Genomic DNA, 17792 nt, shown 5'->3' with positions numbered 1-17792 from the left:
GTTTTTTAGCACTCTCAGGATTATTTGAAGCAGTTTATAATGCTAGATTTTTTTTAAAGCTTTTCTCTTCGTTGGTGGAAAAATAATTATTTAGCAGTATTTTAAGAAATCTCTGATATTTTATGGGTTACATCTGGTATCTGGAGGAGGACAAAAACAGCTCCAGTTCTATACCTGGTATTGATATTGGATGAGAGCTGTATTAATGAGTTATGTATTATAATTAGCATTTTCTCTTGCAAAGTGTGGCACTTCCTTCTTGGTTACACGACTGGCAGAGCAGTGACTTGTGCAGTTGGTGATGACTGCTGTTTCTTGTTGAAAGTGAGGTAGCTCTTTTTTCTTTGGTGGACAGTCTTATTCAGTAAGCTTTAATTTCTCACAGTTCTTCTGTACCCTCTTGTATCTTTAAAGAATCATATGATCTGTGTTAACTGAGCAAAGGTATCATTTGATTTTCTCCTTTTTATTTTGTGAAATAGCGGATTTTGGTTTTGCTCGTTACCTACATAGTAACATGATGGCTGCAACGCTGTGTGGGTCTCCGATGTACATGGTGAGTGAGTGTTTGTATCCTTGTGTGTTTACAGCACAGCAGCATAAGCATTGGAATTTGAGTATAATGCTTGTTTCCAAGTAAGATGTGATTTTATATATAGTCTGAGGTTTTTTTGTATTACAAATGTTAATTCTATCACTGATAATGATATAATGCAGACGTCTTTCGCTTTAGTATAGCGGACTGTGAAAGTCTGTCATCTCTGCCCATTGGCATTTATTTTTAACATGATTAGTTAGTTATTATGGTAGAAATCTCCTGTTAGATTAAATTGAAAACAAAAGTTGATGAAATATGGTCATGCTATACATAATGTATAATTTTAGGAATACTTAAAAAAACAACCTTTTGGGGTACCTCTTCGGCTGTAGGATGTAGTCATCTTTTGCATGTTGTCTCTTTAGACAGGATCCCTATATTGTAGAAGTGTTTTCCATCAGCGTCACACCTAACAGCTGAAAAAAATCTTAGTTTTCCTCTTTATCCTCTCCTGTGGTTACTGTCAGGTCTAATAGGGTGAAGCTGTGAAACTTCTGAACTAATGTGAGGTGTTAAGCCTGGAAATACTTTAATTCTGGAACTTCAGAATCCTGTGAAGTAGATAAATGTACCTATTTCCGTTTTAATTTAAAATGGGTTTATGTTCAGTTAGGGTTTCTTCTAATGTAAAGTCACTTTGAGGTAAGGGAACTAGTAATCAAAGTTCAAAAAAAATTTTTTGTATTAGACTTACTTTTTCTTGCTCATAATCTTACTGCTTATATAGTAAATGTTATAATTTAATATAATTAAATACTATTTTGCATTTCTTGAGTGTGAAACTAGTTCAGCCTTGAACTAATAGCCTTGAGGATAGACACAGTGCTTGGGCTGATTATTAAAGGGAGGTGGCTCAATAAGAAATTTATTAGGGACAATCAATAAAAATGTTATGCCTGGAAAATAAAATTTCACTATCTTTTAAGTGTATTTGACATTCCTATTTAATGCTATGCTTGCCTTGATTGATGGTATTTTCAAAAAGCAACATCTAATGAGAGGGTGGGAAAACAGCTGTGACAAAGCAGCAGAGAAAAGAAAATTTTATTGTTTTGGCTGCTCTGAGCGGCACGTGAGCTCTTAGCTCCCCGACCAGGGATCGAACTCATGCCCCCCGCATTGGAAGTGCAGAGTGTTAACCACTGGACCGCCAGGGAAGTCCCAAGATAGTTTTCATTATTGTATTTTGCATAACAGATTTTCCATTATTTTAAAAGTTTTCAAGTGACAGGAATAATATAGCAAACACTTGTGTACCTACCATCCGTATTTAACAAAGTTAACATTTTGTCATGTTTGCCTTGATCTCTTTTTAGAAAGAAATAAAGTGTTTCAGAAACAGTGCATGTGCCCTCCGTAGCCCTCCTTTTCCCATTTCCCACTCTCCTACTCTCCTACCCCAGAAGTAACCGCTATCCTGTAATTGGGGTATATTTTTCTTTATTATTATTTTAATACTCTTTCTGTATTTTATGTGTCCATAATATTATAGAGAAATGTTTGTTTCTGCAACTTGCTTCTTTTCATGCACCGTTGTTTCTGAGATTTACCAGTAAGCCTCAATGTAAGAATGTGGTTCTATATTCGTTGCAGTATCATTTGACTAGGGCAATATCACAGTGCGTTGTTTTTATTTTTGTAGTTTTGTTAGGAGTGAGACCTTTTCCAGCTAATTAATCCCCACATATTAATTATGTAAATGACCCAATGCGTGTCTCTTGCATGGTTTTATCCCCAGGCTCCTGAGGTTATTATGTCTCAGCATTATGATGCCAAGGCTGACCTGTGGAGCATAGGGACAGTGATATATCAGTGCCTCGTTGGAAAACCACCTTTTCAGGTACCTTGCCTTCTTTTGGCTGTGCTCAGTTTGGGGATCTTCTCATTTTGCAGTTGCCTTTGACTTATACAGTGGGGAATACAGGAGACCCTTGAACGACGTAGGGGTTGGGGTGCTGACCCCTTGCAGTGAAAACTGTGCTGTAACTTTACAGTCGGCCCCTTGTACTTGACGTTCTGCATCCGTGGGTTCAACCAGCTGCAGATCGTGTAGTACTGTAGTATGTATCGAAGAAAATTCCCCGCACGGTTCAAACCCATGGTGTTCAAGGGTCACCTGTACTTTGAAAGCAGTGTTTCTGGTTCCTCTGTGACTTATTTTGATTTTGTTAACAGGCAAAACTGCTGTAGTGAGCCAGAACATCTTTCGCTTTTTCCTTTTTTATCTGCCTTCCCTTGTAGTTGGACTGGGCCTGGGGCCGGTTAGGTTCTCCAGGCTCATAAAAGCTGGTGCGGCTTAACGTAACAACCTGGTGGGAAATAGGTGTGAACAGTGATGTCAGCACTTCCTGCTTAGCCTGGTTTCGGGGTCCTGGAATCCACGTGAGGGCTAGGGCAGGTCTGGGAAGATCACTGGAAACTGTCCCCAGCTCTTTATTCCTGTCACTGCTGGGTGAGAGGTACTTATGTAGGCTTTATGGAAGTTACTTAGAGTAGGTCTTCCTCTCCCTTCACATCCTGTCAAAGAGAGGCCTCCTAGGATATAATCACAGTGATTCCTCTTGAGTTCATACTGCCCAGTTACAAAGAGGAGTTTGGAATCTGCAAACTGAAACAGAGTGAAATTATTTGCCCAACATGGTTTTTAAAAGTCGGTGACACAGCCATGTTGAACACTTAATTTCCCAACCTAGTTTGGACGTAGAGACAGCTTCACTAATTCAGCAGCACTTATTATGGGGGTGCAGCTCATTACCATGGCAGAAGAGTAGCAGTCCTCTGAGTTCTCTTCCTTGAATCCCTCGAAGGTAAGATACACCCTGATCTTACACAGTAAAAAATACACCTGTTGGGTAGGCCGTGTAACCTCCAGAGAAGTGATTCTTTTGTAAGTTTCAGGCCTCTCTGAGAATCTGACCTCAGAAAAGGTACGTTATTGTGCCCGGATGTGCAGAATTCACGTACAATTTCAGAAGTTTTTTAAGTTCCTAGTGCCCATCTGTGGCTCCTTCAGCATTCCGTGGCTTTCAAGATCAGAGTCTCTGTTCTACAGCAGAATGTGAGCTTCGATCATATGATTTGGAATTGGTGCCCTTAGTTGTTTAGGAAGTTAAACCTTTTTTTTTTTTTTTTTTTAAACAGGCTAATAGTCCTCAAGACCTAAGGATGCTTTATGAGAAAAACAGAAACTTAACGCCTAGGTATGTGTTTTGATTACACTGGGTTTTACCATTTGTCAGTGCAGTGTTATCTATTTGAGTTCTATGTGTTTTATGTTTTTCCGTTATTGAATCTTTTTTCAATTAACAGTAAGGAGAGCTTTCATTTTAACAGGAAATTAGAAAATTACTAGTGTGTCATAGGTGCCTGTGTGCTGTACCGTTTTCTTTCTTTTTAAAAATGTTAAGTTTATTTAAAAGAAAAACCTACAGAAGTTATAATGTGTTCTTTGAGGGGAGGGAGATGCAAACAGAATAGATGGGCATAAAGTAGAAAATAGCTATGCTTTCCCCTAGAAAATAGCTAGCTCTAAAATAGCGAGAGAGTCCCCTAGTTAGATGTGTAACGTATTTTGTTTAATCAGGTCCCTGTTTTCATTTTTTTGGATACTACAGACAGGCTTTCGTGAGGGGAGATTGTGTGTGTGTGTGAGTGCGTGCATGTGTACACACATTTGTGCATTTTTTTAGGATGGACTCCTAGAAATGGAATTGTTGGGCTTAGAGACACTCTCTCCAGCTCAGCTGGCCCTGTTTGCACTGCTGAACAAGCAGTGCGCTCCTTTCCTGCGTTCTACCAGCAGGGGTTGTTACCAGTCTCGATGCCTCCCAAGCAGGGCCAGTTAGCTCTTCATTTAACTTGAATTATTCTCTTTACTAGTGAGGTTGGCTCGCTGTTTGTTTAACATCCTTTTGTAGTTTTTATTCTGTGAATTACATATTCCTATTACTCACTTTTTTTTAATTGCCTTGTCCTTTTTTATTGGATTTCGGGAAGCTGTGTTATTTCTCACTTGTGTTTATTTAAGCTCTGCCCTTTTGCAGACGGAATTGGAGGTGGCTGTTTGTCTAACAGAGAACTCTGTAGCAACTGTTAGTGCTAGGTCGACATTGTGTTAAAACTCAAGATGGTCTGTGCTTGTGAAGTGCTTTGTTCTCGCAGATATTCCAACAGCAGCAATAAGAAGCACAATGCCAAGAATCTTCCCAAATTGATGCTGCTTTTCAAAGGCAGTTGCTTAGTGTTTGTTTGTTTGTTTGTTTGTTTTTTCCTTTAAGGAGTGAGGGTCTACCATGGTCCTCTTGGTATAAAATGTAGTATTTGTGAAACTGCATGTACATTTTCATTTACCGTAATGAAGGCGAAAGTCGTGTAGTTAATATATAAACTCACCACTTAGGTGGTTTTTTTTTTCCTTTCCCCCCAGCATTCCCAGAGAAACATCACCTTATTTGGCTAATCTCCTTTTGGGTTTGCTTCAGAGAAACCAAAAAGATAGAATGGACTTTGGTAAGTCATATTTTCAAATTTTGTATGTGTGCTAGTTTCTAATTTTATTTTTGTGTATTCCAAAAAGTTTTTTTTTAATTTATTTTTTATTGAAGTATGGTTGATTTACAATGTTGTGTTAGTTTCTGGTGTACAGCAAAGTGATTCAGTTACATGTATGTACACATTCTTTTCATATTCTTTTTCCATTATGGTTTATCACAGGATGTTGAATATACAGTTCCCTGTGCTACACAGTAGGACCTTGTTGTTCGTCCATCCTATGTATACTAGCTTGCATCTGCTAATCCCAAACTCCCAGTCCATCCCTATGCCCCTACCCCGCTTGGCAACCACGCGAAAAGGTTTTTTTAAAAGATACTATAGATGTTTCAGAAGAAAATGAAAATCAGTTTTACTTTTCTTTCTATCTCTTTGTCTTTTTTCTTTCACGTATTTTGTAAATGTATGGAAGGTATATAACTAGTTAATATAATCGATAATTTAGAAACTATTATCCTATTTGTTGTTTCACTATTGGCTGATATTTCTCATGGTTACAGAGCAATCTCAGTTTAATTTCTCCCTCTGAAAGATAAAAATATTTACCAAACTACATGACTAAAGTTTAATTCCAATTTTTACCAAACTTTAAGAAAAGATATATTTAGACTATTTCATCTTTTCCCCATACAGAAACTATTAGAGCTACTGTCTACTGAGAACATTTACTGGGACAGTGAACTGAGTGCTTCTGAGTGTGAGGTAGTTTAGACTAAACCTGACTTAAGCTCATTCCTGATTTTGTATTACCTGGTGAACCTCCGTGCTGGGCTGTGCCATTCTCCTTGTCTGCTCTGTGCTATTTAGTAACATACAATTTGGAGACTTAATGATAAATGAGATGGTCTTCGTGAGGTTTTAAAGAAATAAAGAAATAAATTATACATACAGGAAAAGAGTAAATTAATGAACTGCCATGTACTCGCCTACTTATTTACCTTTATCTAATTAGCGGGCTTACTGTGTAGGTTTTATCCTTGGTGAATAGCTAAATAGCTAAATAGCTATTAGCTAAATAGAATAGAAACTAAAAATCAAATTAATAGCTTTTTAAAAAATGTGAAACCAGCTGTAGGAATATTTCTTCTGGGATAGAAGAGTAAAGTTTATTATACAAATCAGCTGTCTAAGATTTCCCTTTAGGACAGTTAAGAGCCATAGTTCACAGAGTGATTAGCGAGGGCCTGGTCACAGTTCTCCGTGCCCTTGTCTGTTTGAGGACAGCACACACTAGAGGACACATCTACTTTAGTCGCCTCAGGGGTGCTGTGCTGGTAATGGACACTCTGAGAATTCACACCATTATTTTAAAATTTTCATTCATTAAGAATTACATATAATTTGATGGGTTTTATGGATGATTTATAAAATAATGTGCTTTTACATTTAAAGGAAATGGAGTCTCTGTAAAGAAGTTAATAATAATTACGTATGATCTCGAGGTTATTATGTTGACTACATTGACGAGGTTAACCTATGTGCAAAAATCAACATCAGTTTAATGGTTGCATTCTCATTTTCATTATAGAAGCATTTTTTAGCCATCCTTTTCTTGAGCAAGTTCCAGTAAAAAAATGTGAGTACCCACTTTTTACATTTCTACTTAAAGAGTGAATGCAAGCTTAAGGAAAAATTAGTATTTGGTATTACAAAATTAATTTTTTATGTGCTTCTCAAGATTTCGTTGAGCTTTTCTTAAATATCTGTAGTTGTGTTTATTTAATTACAATTCTGTTTTTCCTTCCAAGTACAAATTGAAAGAGTTTAGTAATTACCGCATTTTTGGTTTCACCCATGGGAGCTGTAATAAGTAGGTGAATGTAAATTTTTGGCCAACACAAAGCTGTAGTAGTTGCGACAGGTTTGCTAGTGGACAGCTCGTGTAATCGCACTCCCTTCGTCGGTGTCTCTCCCCCAGCCTGCCCGGTCCCGGTGCCTGTGTACGCCGGCTCCGCCTCGGAAGGTCCCTGTAGCAGCTCTCCATCCTGTCGCTTCGCCTCTCCACCTGTAAGTCCTGGTTGTATCAAAGGTGACGTTAGAGCCTGTGTTACTGCATCTGCTCCCAGAGCCTGCAGATACGTCGTGGGTATTCTCTTTATGTGCGGGCTTTCCTAGTGCAGCTGAGGCCTGGGCAAATAGCGCTGTTGTTGAGGCCCTCAGTCTGGGCTCTGCCTTGTCTGGCTGTGCACACTTCAGCAAGACGTGTCCCCTCTGACTGGTGGACACAGTACTCTCACCCTTTCGTGACCAGTGAGGCGGGGAAAGATGTCACTGTGACACGTAGATAGGTAATTCGCATTTGTCTCATGAATGGGTAAACACCGGTCTGGACAGTTTCGGTACCTAGAACTTGCAGTGGTGGGCGAGTGCCCTCTGAGCGGGCTTCACTGCCTGAGGCCCCGTAGTCCTGGCGAGTGGCCCTGTGAGCCGGCTCCGCTGCAGCCTCTTCCCTCCCCAGGGCTGCCCGAGCCGTGCACCCCACGGCCGCCTGCCCTGCGGTCTCGGTGCTTCCTCCTGATGCGGAGAGCTTGCGGCCGCTTCTGGTCCTTCCTTCCTTCTGCCCTGCTCTCCCAGGTCTTGCCTTTCCGACTTCTGTGCTTTTCTGGACTTTCCCCCACGCCTCTCTTGCTGCCTGAGAGGGCTGTGACCTTGAGACTTTTCACAGGCCAAGGTCCAGGGGCCGTTGTGTCAGCCACTGCAGGTGTTTTCCAGACTGGCCTGGCAGACGTGCATTTCTTGAATTGTGCTGGCAGAAGGGTCGGGGAAGCACAGAGGGAGCTGGCTGGGTGACTGGCGGCTTGAGGCTTAAGAGTCGGGCTTGGGAGCTTCCATCCCTGCCTTGCCATGTTACCTGTGACGGGTGACTCAGTCTCTCCGAGCCTGTTTCTCATAAGTAAAGTGAGTATAATTTACCCACTTCATAGAGTTTTTTTAGGATAAATGAGCAAAAGCACCTACTCCAGTGCCTGGCACACAGTAATACTCAGGAAGTGGCAAGTGCTGTTATTCTTATTTTCCGGGGAAACCCAGTACCCCACAGTGAAAGCAGATGCTGCAGCAGCCTGTTGCAGACGGGTGAGTCCTAAAGCTGGCAAAAAACCTTTCTGCACGGCCCTGCAGACTCAAACCAAGTAGAAAAAGCAGATGGACTGATAAGACTTACATTCCATTCCCATGAATTTAAAAAAACTAAGGGGAAAAAAGTGTTGTGTATTTCCAGTTCCAGTCTGGAATATAGGAAAACACTGGATTTGGAGCGACTGGGGAGAAATGCAGAGGAACCGCCGCAGGGAAAGACCGAAGGCTCTGTTTGGAGCCGGGCAGGACCGGCCTCAGCGCTGGCCCTGCTGCTAGCTCACTATATCCTACGGGGCAGGTCAGTTCCCAGGCTGAGCTGAGCTTCCTTGTCTGTAACGTAGGTTACAGAGGCCTGGTTAACCTCTGGTTGAAGGGGAGTGGGTGGTAGTATGTAGTGAGTACTTGATAACTGTAGCTACCATGATGGAGCACGTATGTGATACAAGGTGACACGCGGTGTGAAAAGCAGAGATGGTGCTGGAGAAGGACAGCAGGGGAGAACCTAAGTGTGGGGAAGCCTGGGGGATGGTGGGACCCCAAGGGAGGAGAAGGAGAGGGGCCACCACGAGGGGTGCAGCTGGGAAGTGCTTTGACTGGACAGAGTGTGCTGGGCTTCTGTTGGATGGGGATCCTTTGAAAGGGAGCGCAAGACAGCAGCGCATCTTGGGCCGCTGGGAGAGCGGAGGAGCGGCGAGGGGCGGGGGAGGGGAGACAGACTTAGATGCTCAGAACTTTGGTGGAAAAACCTTTTTTCGGAGGCCTTTATGAGAAGCTAATGCTTGAAGTGAAAATAACAAGGAAATCTGGAAATAAGAGGAGAGCAGGAATAATATAATGTAATGTAATGTAATTTCCAGTTAGTGAGATTAGAAAATGGGATGGTTTGATAGGCCTTGCTTTCAACATAGTCTGCAAAAGTGAGAGGGCTTCCTATAGGCACTGCCTTCCTTCCTAGGGCTGCAGCAGACTCTTGTACTGAGGGTGGATGCATGCAGGCATGCCCACATAACATTCTCTTTTTTACATTCTCACACAAATATCCAGCTGCTACTTCATTCCAGAGAAATCTTTGAAAGGTGAAAAACAAAAACTCTGTAACAAAAAACTCAAATCACTCTTTTAGTTATGATACTGGCTATAGGCTAAATGCTATTTAGATAATATCTCTTGAATATCTATTGCTTTAATCACATTTATTAAATGCCTACTTTATGTGAAGTTTTGGTTGGTACCAGTGGAAGATATGACCAGGTCCCTTCCTTGAGGAGCTTTTAGTTTAATTGTGTGGAGAAGAGGCAGGTAAAGCATCGCTATAGAAGCATATGTATACACGCTTTTACTGCCTGTGGGAGTGTGGATGAGGGGCATGAAATCAGACTAAGAAGCCAGCAGAGATGCTCAGGAGAGGCACTGAGCTGAGTTTTTTGTTTTTGTTTTTGTTTTTTTATTTATTTATTTTCAGCTGCGTTGGGTCTTCGTTGCTGCACGCAGGCTTTCTCTAGTTGCGGCGAGCGCGGGCTTCTCATTGCGGTGGCTTCTCTTGTGGAGCGTGAAAACAGGCATCCTTGTCTCATCCCTGATCCTGGAGGGAAAGATTGTGGTCTTTCATGGTCTGAGAGTTTATTTATTTTTAGCTGCGTTGGGTCTTCGTTGCTGCACGCAGGCTTTCTCTAGTTGCGGCGAGCGCGGGCTTCTCATTGCGGTGGCTTCTCTTGTGGAGCGTGGGCTCTAGGTGGGTGGGCTTCAGTAGTTGTGGCACGTGGGCTCAGTAGTTGTGGCACGTGGGCTCAGTAGTTGTGGCTCGTGGGCTGTAGAGCGCGGGCTCAGTAGTTGTGGTGCACGGGCTTAGTTGCTCCACGGCATGTGGGATCTTCCTGGACCAGGGCTTGAACCCGTGTCCCCTGCACTGGCAGGCGGATTCTCAACCACTGCGCCACCAGGGAAGCCCTTGAGCTGAGTTTTGAAGGAAGAGTAAGCACGGTGAATTTGTAGAAGAGTGGTGTTGTAAGCAGAGGAATCCCTGTGGAGTGGTGACCCGCTGAAGGAATCTGTAGCCGTCCTTGGCCATAATGTTTATTAGAATTAAGTGAAATGTAAGTTCAGCTCCGTAGTCTCCCTGGCCACATTTCAAGTGCTCATAGCCACATGTAGCTGGTGGCCACCACGCTGGATAGAACAGAACTCTCCCATCGTTGCAGGAAGCTCTGTTGGACGGGCTTCTCTGACGATTCAGTCTGTAGGGTGCGGAGAGCATTGGTGATGTGCTGAGGGGAAAACAGAGCCACCAGAAGGGTAGGGAGAGGCTGTGTCTTGGCAGAATTTGGGCACCGAGCAGAGGAGGCCAGACTTTTTGTGGTGAGCCGTTTGAGAGATTTTAAGTGGAGACGTCATCTGATCCACTGTGTTTTAGCAAATAAATTCTTCTGTAAGCAGGTAGAGGATTAGATCGGAGACAAGGAGAGAAGCCTCTCTACTAGATCAAAGAGAACAACCTGTGACCGTTGCAGATTTTTTGGTTTGGTTTTGGTTTTGCTTTGTTTTTATTGAGAATGAGGGCCTGAAGTAAGTCAGCAGTAGGAAAGGGGAGGACAAGGGGCCGGAAGCGCAAGGTGAAGAGTTTGTGGCGCTTGGAGATCGCTTGAACTCGGGACCTAAGGAAGAGGGTGATCTTGATGGGACCAAGTGGGTGGACTTTGATGGAGCCACTCAGCGAGGGAGCACAGAGGCGATGCGCTGGTGGTGTGCAGACGCGGGGACAGGCGCCGGGGCAGCCTGGCAGAGGCAGGGCTGCAGTCGTCACTCTGGCAGGTGGTAGCTGAGGCAGGAAGGTGAGATTGACCCCAGGTGAGGCTACGAAGTGTGCCGAGTGGAGGCCCAGCGTGGCCCTGGGGAATCCCGCAAGCCACTCCTCTCCTTCAAGGGGCAAAGGAGACTAAGAAGTAGTGGGGAAAGCAAGAGAGTAGGGTCACTGAATGGAGGGGGTGAGTCAGGAGAAGAGCGGCCCACAGTGTCGGAGTCGCAGAGTCGTAACTTAAGGCATAGAGGAGCCTCCGGAGAATGCGGCCACTGGGGTCCCCGGTAGGCTTAATAAAAGCAGTTGTGGTGGAGGTTTGAAAGCAGGAAGTGGATTATGGTGGGTTAGGTGACACACAGGGGGTGAGGAATTGGGGTCAGTGAAGACTGAAGTTTCAGGAAACATTGTTAAGTGAAGAAGGGAGAGAAGATGGTAATTGAGAGGGTTGCATTGATTTGAGATGTGGAAAAATTAAAGGGAGAGGGTGAAAGTGTCAGGAGCAGAGGGGAGTGATCTGGGTCCTTGAGGAGGTGGGGAGAATTAGTGGAGAGATTAGCTTTGAATGCAAGAAGCATCTCTTCCACCCAAGTGGTTGTGGATGAAGGTGATTTTATAAATAGCAAAGGAAGAAATTGAGAGAGTTCCTGCCTGGAAAGAAATGGCACTGGAAAGAAATTGTGGAGTTAGATACTTGGAATCCAGCCCAGCGCAACTGCTCTTCAGTTGGCAGATTTCCTAATCTTCTGAGTTTTGTTTATTTATATGGGAAATGGATTTCAGAACAGGGCTGAAGTTAGATAATGCACAGAAAGCTCTTAACAGTGCCTAGCCCATGGTAGGTGCTCTGTAATGTTAGTCCCTCGATCTTCCTCTCTCTTTATAACCTTGAAGCATAAGTGCTCTTCAGAAAGTGATAAGGAGAGTTTATATCATGTGTATGTCAAACACACACACAAAGAAGTGATGAGGAGATTGGAGACTGATCTCATTGCTCAGGGACATTCAAAGGAACACTAGCAGTTTAAGACTGGGGTTTAAAGAGCATTATGTAGTATTTTTCTTTTTCTTAAATAGAAACAAAGGTTAAACTCGGTAATGGGGACCTAACACAATAAATTATGAAGTTCATTGTTGTAGGAAACTGTCGTATGATGAAGACATTCAATTAGAGTTGTCACTAGTGTCCTTGAAGTGGGCAAGTGTCAAGAGGTCTGCAGCTACTTACGCCCACGTATCTTTAAATATCTTCATATGCTTTTCTTCCCTTCCTGTCCTATCTCCCACAAATCACCTCCTTCCCCTGACAAAAAAGAACACAAAAGGAACACACCCACGCCTGTAAGGTTTTCCAGAGCTCTCCTTCTGGAAGTGTAAACAATCTCTGTGCGTACATGCCCTTATCCTTACTGTTCACGTGGTCTCTTGCTTTCCCTTTTATAATGTTTTCTTCATTGGAGATTTAAAACTTTGTGTGTGCAGGATGTCATTAATTTAAAGTCCCTGGACGTTTTGTTTTAGTCATTAAGTAAACAGGTATTGAGTATCTGCTTTGCTAGGCCATGCGCTGAAACGGGGATGTGGAGATGATAAAAACTCACCTCAACCATTTCAGGAGAGGCAGTGTGTACATGTGATAACTGGTATGATGGTTTTTTTTGTTGGGTTTTTTTTTGGTATGATGTATTTTTAAGTATCATTTTTGGAAAACATTTTAGAAATCATTATGCAAAGACACTTTAAACTGTGCTTTTCTAAGGGAAGGATTTTCCAAAGAGATTTTTTAAAATCTTAAATGGAATTGAACTCTATGTCACTTTCATGAAAAAAATATTCCTTAGTCTTTTGGCTATTCTGACTTGCATTTTATTATGAGGCCACTTTTAATTTTATGTTGTTAATTTTAGTCCCTTCCAGATATGCAGCATATTCAGGAAGAAAACTTATCCTCCCCACCGTTGGGTCCTCCCAACTATCTCCAGGTGTCCAAAGATTCTGCCAGTACTAGTAGCAAGAACTCTTCTTGTGACACGGATGACTTTGTTTTGGTTCCACACAACACCTCGTCAGACCACTCATGTGAGAATCTTTTCTGCTTGTACGCATTCTATTTCTGCATTTACTAGACTAGCATTTCTTAACCTTTATATCCTGCTGTCTTGTGTAGGACACCTTTTCATATGGACATTTTATTTAGTTGATGGAATTCCCAGAGCTATCTACCTACCTTCCTGCTCAGGCATCTTCTATAAGACAGTAACCTTGGATTCTGAAGGTAGATGAAAACTTTGTAGGAAATGATCTCAAATTCTGTTTGTATCCAAACAGAAAGGAATAGAGAAGCCAACATCATGAGAGAAATTAAATTTAAGGAAAGGAATTAAAGGAAGACCTCTTTTGGAAAAAACCTGAGAGTCAAAGCGTCTTGAAAACAGTCTGGATGGTGCCTCAGGAGCTACTGTCCAGAGTTCAGGAATGAGCCTCATAAATTTACAGGAAGAATTTTTATAAAGGAAGCAGAATCCAAGCTGACTAAATACAGGCAGGGTTCTGTGGAACAGTGAAGGGCACCAGAAAACCTACAAAAAGAGAAGTTAGACAAAACCATGAAAAAGGACGGAAACATGGTTTGGAAATTTGATTACTTTCAACAAGTGAATAGTACCCAGTTGACTGTGTGCAGATGTAGAAAGTTGGAGACGTTTGTATCAAGAGGTCTCTAGTTGTTTGTCAAATACGTATTTAGTAGCTGCTTACATTCACCCCTGCGCTGGCTGTTGTGAAGGCTGCGGCCCTAGACCAAACATGCTTCGGGGCTGATTGGCTGGGGCAGGGGAAACACACAGGGCACATAAGGCAAGCGGCGGGTCCTGATCCGTGTGCTGAGAGCTGGGAGCTGCCTTTGAAAATCATCCTGTGTGGTGGTTTTATTTCACCAAAAAGGTAATTAAAACTTTTAAAATTGTGAAATATTTCAAACAAAATAATGCGGCAGATACTCAAATCGTCCACCGCGCTAATTTTATTTGTGTCCGCATTTTGCCATATATGTTTTAGATGTCTGTTTAAAGGTATAAAATGCTGTAGGTGCAGCCAGGGTACCTTGCACCATTCTTCTCTTGCCAGAGATGTATTCTTCCTCTTGATTTGTAATTCTAATGTGCCCCTGTATCCATAAAGAACATATAGTATTTTTAAGATTTTAGTTTCAAGTAAATGTTATGTAGAATATGTTTTCTATAGTTTGCTTTTTTATTCATATTTTTGCTGTGTATCTAGATCTATATCTAGGTGTGTATCTCGTTCATTTTAATATATGATATTTATAGTACAACTAAACCATAGTTTATCCATTTCCCTACTGATTATGACTTGGAACATTTCTGTCTTTTTACTGTTCAAAATGTGTTATAACAGATGTCCTTGTGCCAGAATTTCTTCCAGGTGGATGCTCTAGATATGTACAACTTCAACTCTATAAAATATTGGTATAAGCAAGTGGTAGCCACTAACACCTCTGCCATGCTGCCCCAACGTTATCATGGTGCCTTCTAAAGATTTTCATGGTTTTTTTCATATTTAACTTTACCTGGAATTAATTTGTGTAGATGGAATAAGGGCTCTATCAATTACCCTAGCATTATTTATTGAATATTCTGTCCTTTCTACACTGATATGCAATTCCAGACTTGTCATATCAGGCTTATATAAAGGATTTGTTTCATTGTGTGTGCGTAGATGGGGTGGAAGGTGATGGTGGGGAGCATTCTAGAATTCTGTGGAGTCACCTGGGCTATTCTTGGCCCCCTTCCCCCCCCCATATAGTTTAATTTCAACTTGAAAATCCTACAAAAAACCATTTGGGGATTTTGATCAGCATTGTATTGATTCTCTAAGACCTATTCAGGGACCTAGAGAATTGTCTACTCAAGAATGTTTGTGTGTTTGTACCTCCACTTACTTAGATTTCTTTAGTGTGTTTTGATGCATGTTTATACTTTTCTACGTAAAGGACATTCACACCTTTTGTTTTATTCAAGTTACCTTTGGTTTTTTTTGTAGTTGTATAAATGTTGTCTTAAAAACATTTCTTTTTTTCCAAAACTGCTCCTGTCGAGGTCTTTTTATGCTGCCATATCCCAGGGGTCATTTCTCAGTCCTCATCTTTTTGATGTGTCCACAGCATTTGTTACAGTTGACCACACCCTGCCATGTAATTAGTAAAAATTTGTTATTGTGAAGTATGTCATATGTATAAGATAGTTTTTTTAAATATTTATTTTTTCCTTTTTGGTCACGGCACATGGCTTGCGGGATCTCATTTCCCCAACCAGGGACTGAACCTGGGCCACGGTAATGAAAGCTTGGACTCCTAACCACTAGTCCCTCAGGGAGCTCGCTAAGATTTAATTCTTTAGGGCAGTTTTAGGTTATACGACAAAATTGAGAGAAAGGTACAGAGATTTCCCATATACCCTTATGTACCCCTTATTGCATAGCTTCCCCCGTTGTCATCATCAGTCACCAGAGTGGTACATTTGTCACCAACGATGAACCGACATTGACACATCATAGTCACCTAACGTCCACAGTTTACTTTAGAGTTCACTCTTGGTGGTGTACATTCTGTGGTTTGGACAAATGTATAATGACCTGTTTCCACCATTGTTATTATACAGAGCATTTTCACTGCCTTAAAAATCCTCTGTGGTCTACCTACTTATTTCTCCCCACCTAACCCCTGGAAACCACTGATTTTTTTTTTGAAGGGGACTGCAGCTCCTGCACTGAGGGTGGGACTCGTGGCTCCTCTGTACAGCTCCCCCTCCCCCTTTCCTACTTTTTTTAAAAATTGAAGTATAGTTAATTTACAATGTTGTGTTATTTTCAAGTGTACAGCAAAGTGATTCAGTTATACATATATGTATATATGTATTCTCTTTCAGATTATTTTCCATTATAGGTTATTACAAGATATTGAATAGAGTTCTCTGTGCTATACAGTATAGGTCCCTGTTGGTTATCTGTTTTATATACAGTAGTGTGTATATGTTAATCCCAAGCTCCTAATTTATCCCTCCTTATCCCCTTTGCTAACCATAAGTTTGTTTTCTATGTCTGTGAGTCTATTTCTGTTTTGTACATAAGTTCATTTGTATCATTTTCTTAGATTCCACATATAAGTGATATATGGTATTTGTCTTTCTCTGTCTGACTTACTTCACTTAGTATGATAATCTCTAGATCCAGCCATGAAGCTGTAAATGTCATTTTTCATTCTTTTTTATGAGTAATTTCCATTGTGTATATGTACAACATCTTCTTTATCCATTCATCTGTTGATGGACCTTTAGGTTGTTTCCATGTCTTGGCCATTGTGAATAGTGCTGCTGTGAACATATGGGTTCATTGTGAATAGTGCTGCTATGAACATAATTCTTTTTGAATTAGAGTTTTCTCCAGATATATCCCTAGGATTAGGATTGTTGGATCATATGGCATCTCTAGTTTTAGTTTTTTGAGGAACCTCCATACTGTTCTCCATGGTGGCTGCACCAATTTACATTCCCACCAACAGTGTAGGAGGGTTCCCTTTTCTCCACACCCTCTCCAGCATTTATTATTTGTAGACTTTTTGATGGTAGCCATTCAGACTGGTGTGAGGTGGTGTACCTCATTGCGGTTTTGATTTGCGTTTCTTTAATAATAAGCGATGTTGAGCATCTTTTCATGTGCCTGTTGGCCATCTGTGTATCTTCTTTGAAATTTCTGTCTTTTAATTGTGCATTTAGACCACTGATGTTAAAAGTGATTATTGGATTAGTATCTACCATATTCATTACTGTTTTCTGTTGTCCTTGATCTTTGTTCTTTTATTTGTCTTCCACTCTTTTTCTACCTTTTGTGTTTTTTTTTTTTTTTTGTGGTATGCGGGCCTCCCTCTGCTGCGGCCTCTCCCGTTGCGGAGCACAGGCTCCGGACGCGCAGGCCCAGGGGCCATGGCTCACAGGCCCAGCCGCTCCGCGGCACGTGGGATCCTCCCAGACCGGGGCGCGAACCCGGTTCCCCTACATCGGCAGGCGGACGCGCAACCACTGCGCCACCAGGGAAGCCCCTTTTGTGGTTTTAATTGAGCATTTATTATGGTTCTATTTTCTTTCCTTTCTTAGCATATCAATTACACCTCTTTTTTTATTTTTTTTAATGCTTGCCCTAGATTTGCAATATACATGTGTAACTAATCCAAGTCCACTTTCAAATATGCTATACCATTCATAAATAGTGTGGGTATCTTAAAATATCGATAACAAAATAATCCTAATTCCTTCCTCCCATCCCTTGTATCACTGCTGTCATTAATTTCACTTATATATAAGCTACATAAGTATGTATGTATACATACACATAAGATATGTAGGGAAGCATACATAACTGAGTACATTGTTGCTGTTGTTATTTTGAACAAATTGTTACCTGTAAACAGCTCATGGAGCTCAATATCAAAAAAACAAACAACCCAATCCAAAAATGGGCAGAAGACCTAAACAGACATTTCTCCAAAGAAGACATACAGATGGCCAAGAAGCACATGAAAAGCTGCTCAACATCACTAATTATTAGAGAAATGCAAATCAAAACTACAATGAGGTATCACCTCACACCAGTTAGAATGGGCATCATCAGAAAATCTACAAACAACAAATGCTGGAGAGGGTGTGGACAAAAGGGAATCCTCTTGCACTGTTGGTGGGAATGTAAATTGATACAGCCACT

The 17792-nt window shown here is 41.5% G+C and overlaps 1 protein-coding gene across 5 annotated transcripts in view; it reads left to right on the top strand.

Moving 5' to 3' along the window:
- The window catches only part of ULK2 (unc-51 like autophagy activating kinase 2), an 81322-nt gene that overhangs the window by 16424 nt on the left and 47106 nt on the right, over positions 1-17792 (top strand). For all 5 annotated transcript variants that reach the window (XM_024127627.3, XM_024127629.3, XM_024127630.3 and 2 more), the window contains exons 7-13: positions 483-556; positions 2337-2438; positions 3740-3798; positions 5025-5107; positions 6678-6725; positions 7068-7156; positions 12926-13097. In XM_024127627.3, coding sequence (XP_023983395.1) covers positions 483-556; positions 2337-2438; positions 3740-3798; positions 5025-5107; positions 6678-6725; positions 7068-7156; positions 12926-13097 — 627 coding nt within the window. The remainder of the gene's footprint in view (positions 1-482; positions 557-2336; positions 2439-3739; positions 3799-5024; positions 5108-6677; positions 6726-7067; positions 7157-12925; positions 13098-17792) is intronic.

Source organism: Physeter macrocephalus, chromosome 14, assembly GCF_002837175.3.
Source record: "Physeter macrocephalus isolate SW-GA chromosome 14, ASM283717v5, whole genome shotgun sequence".
NCBI classification, from domain to species: domain Eukaryota; kingdom Metazoa; phylum Chordata; class Mammalia; order Artiodactyla; family Physeteridae; genus Physeter; species Physeter macrocephalus.
Note: the sequence above shows the minus strand (reverse complement) of the source record. Positions and strands in the feature narration are given on the sequence as shown.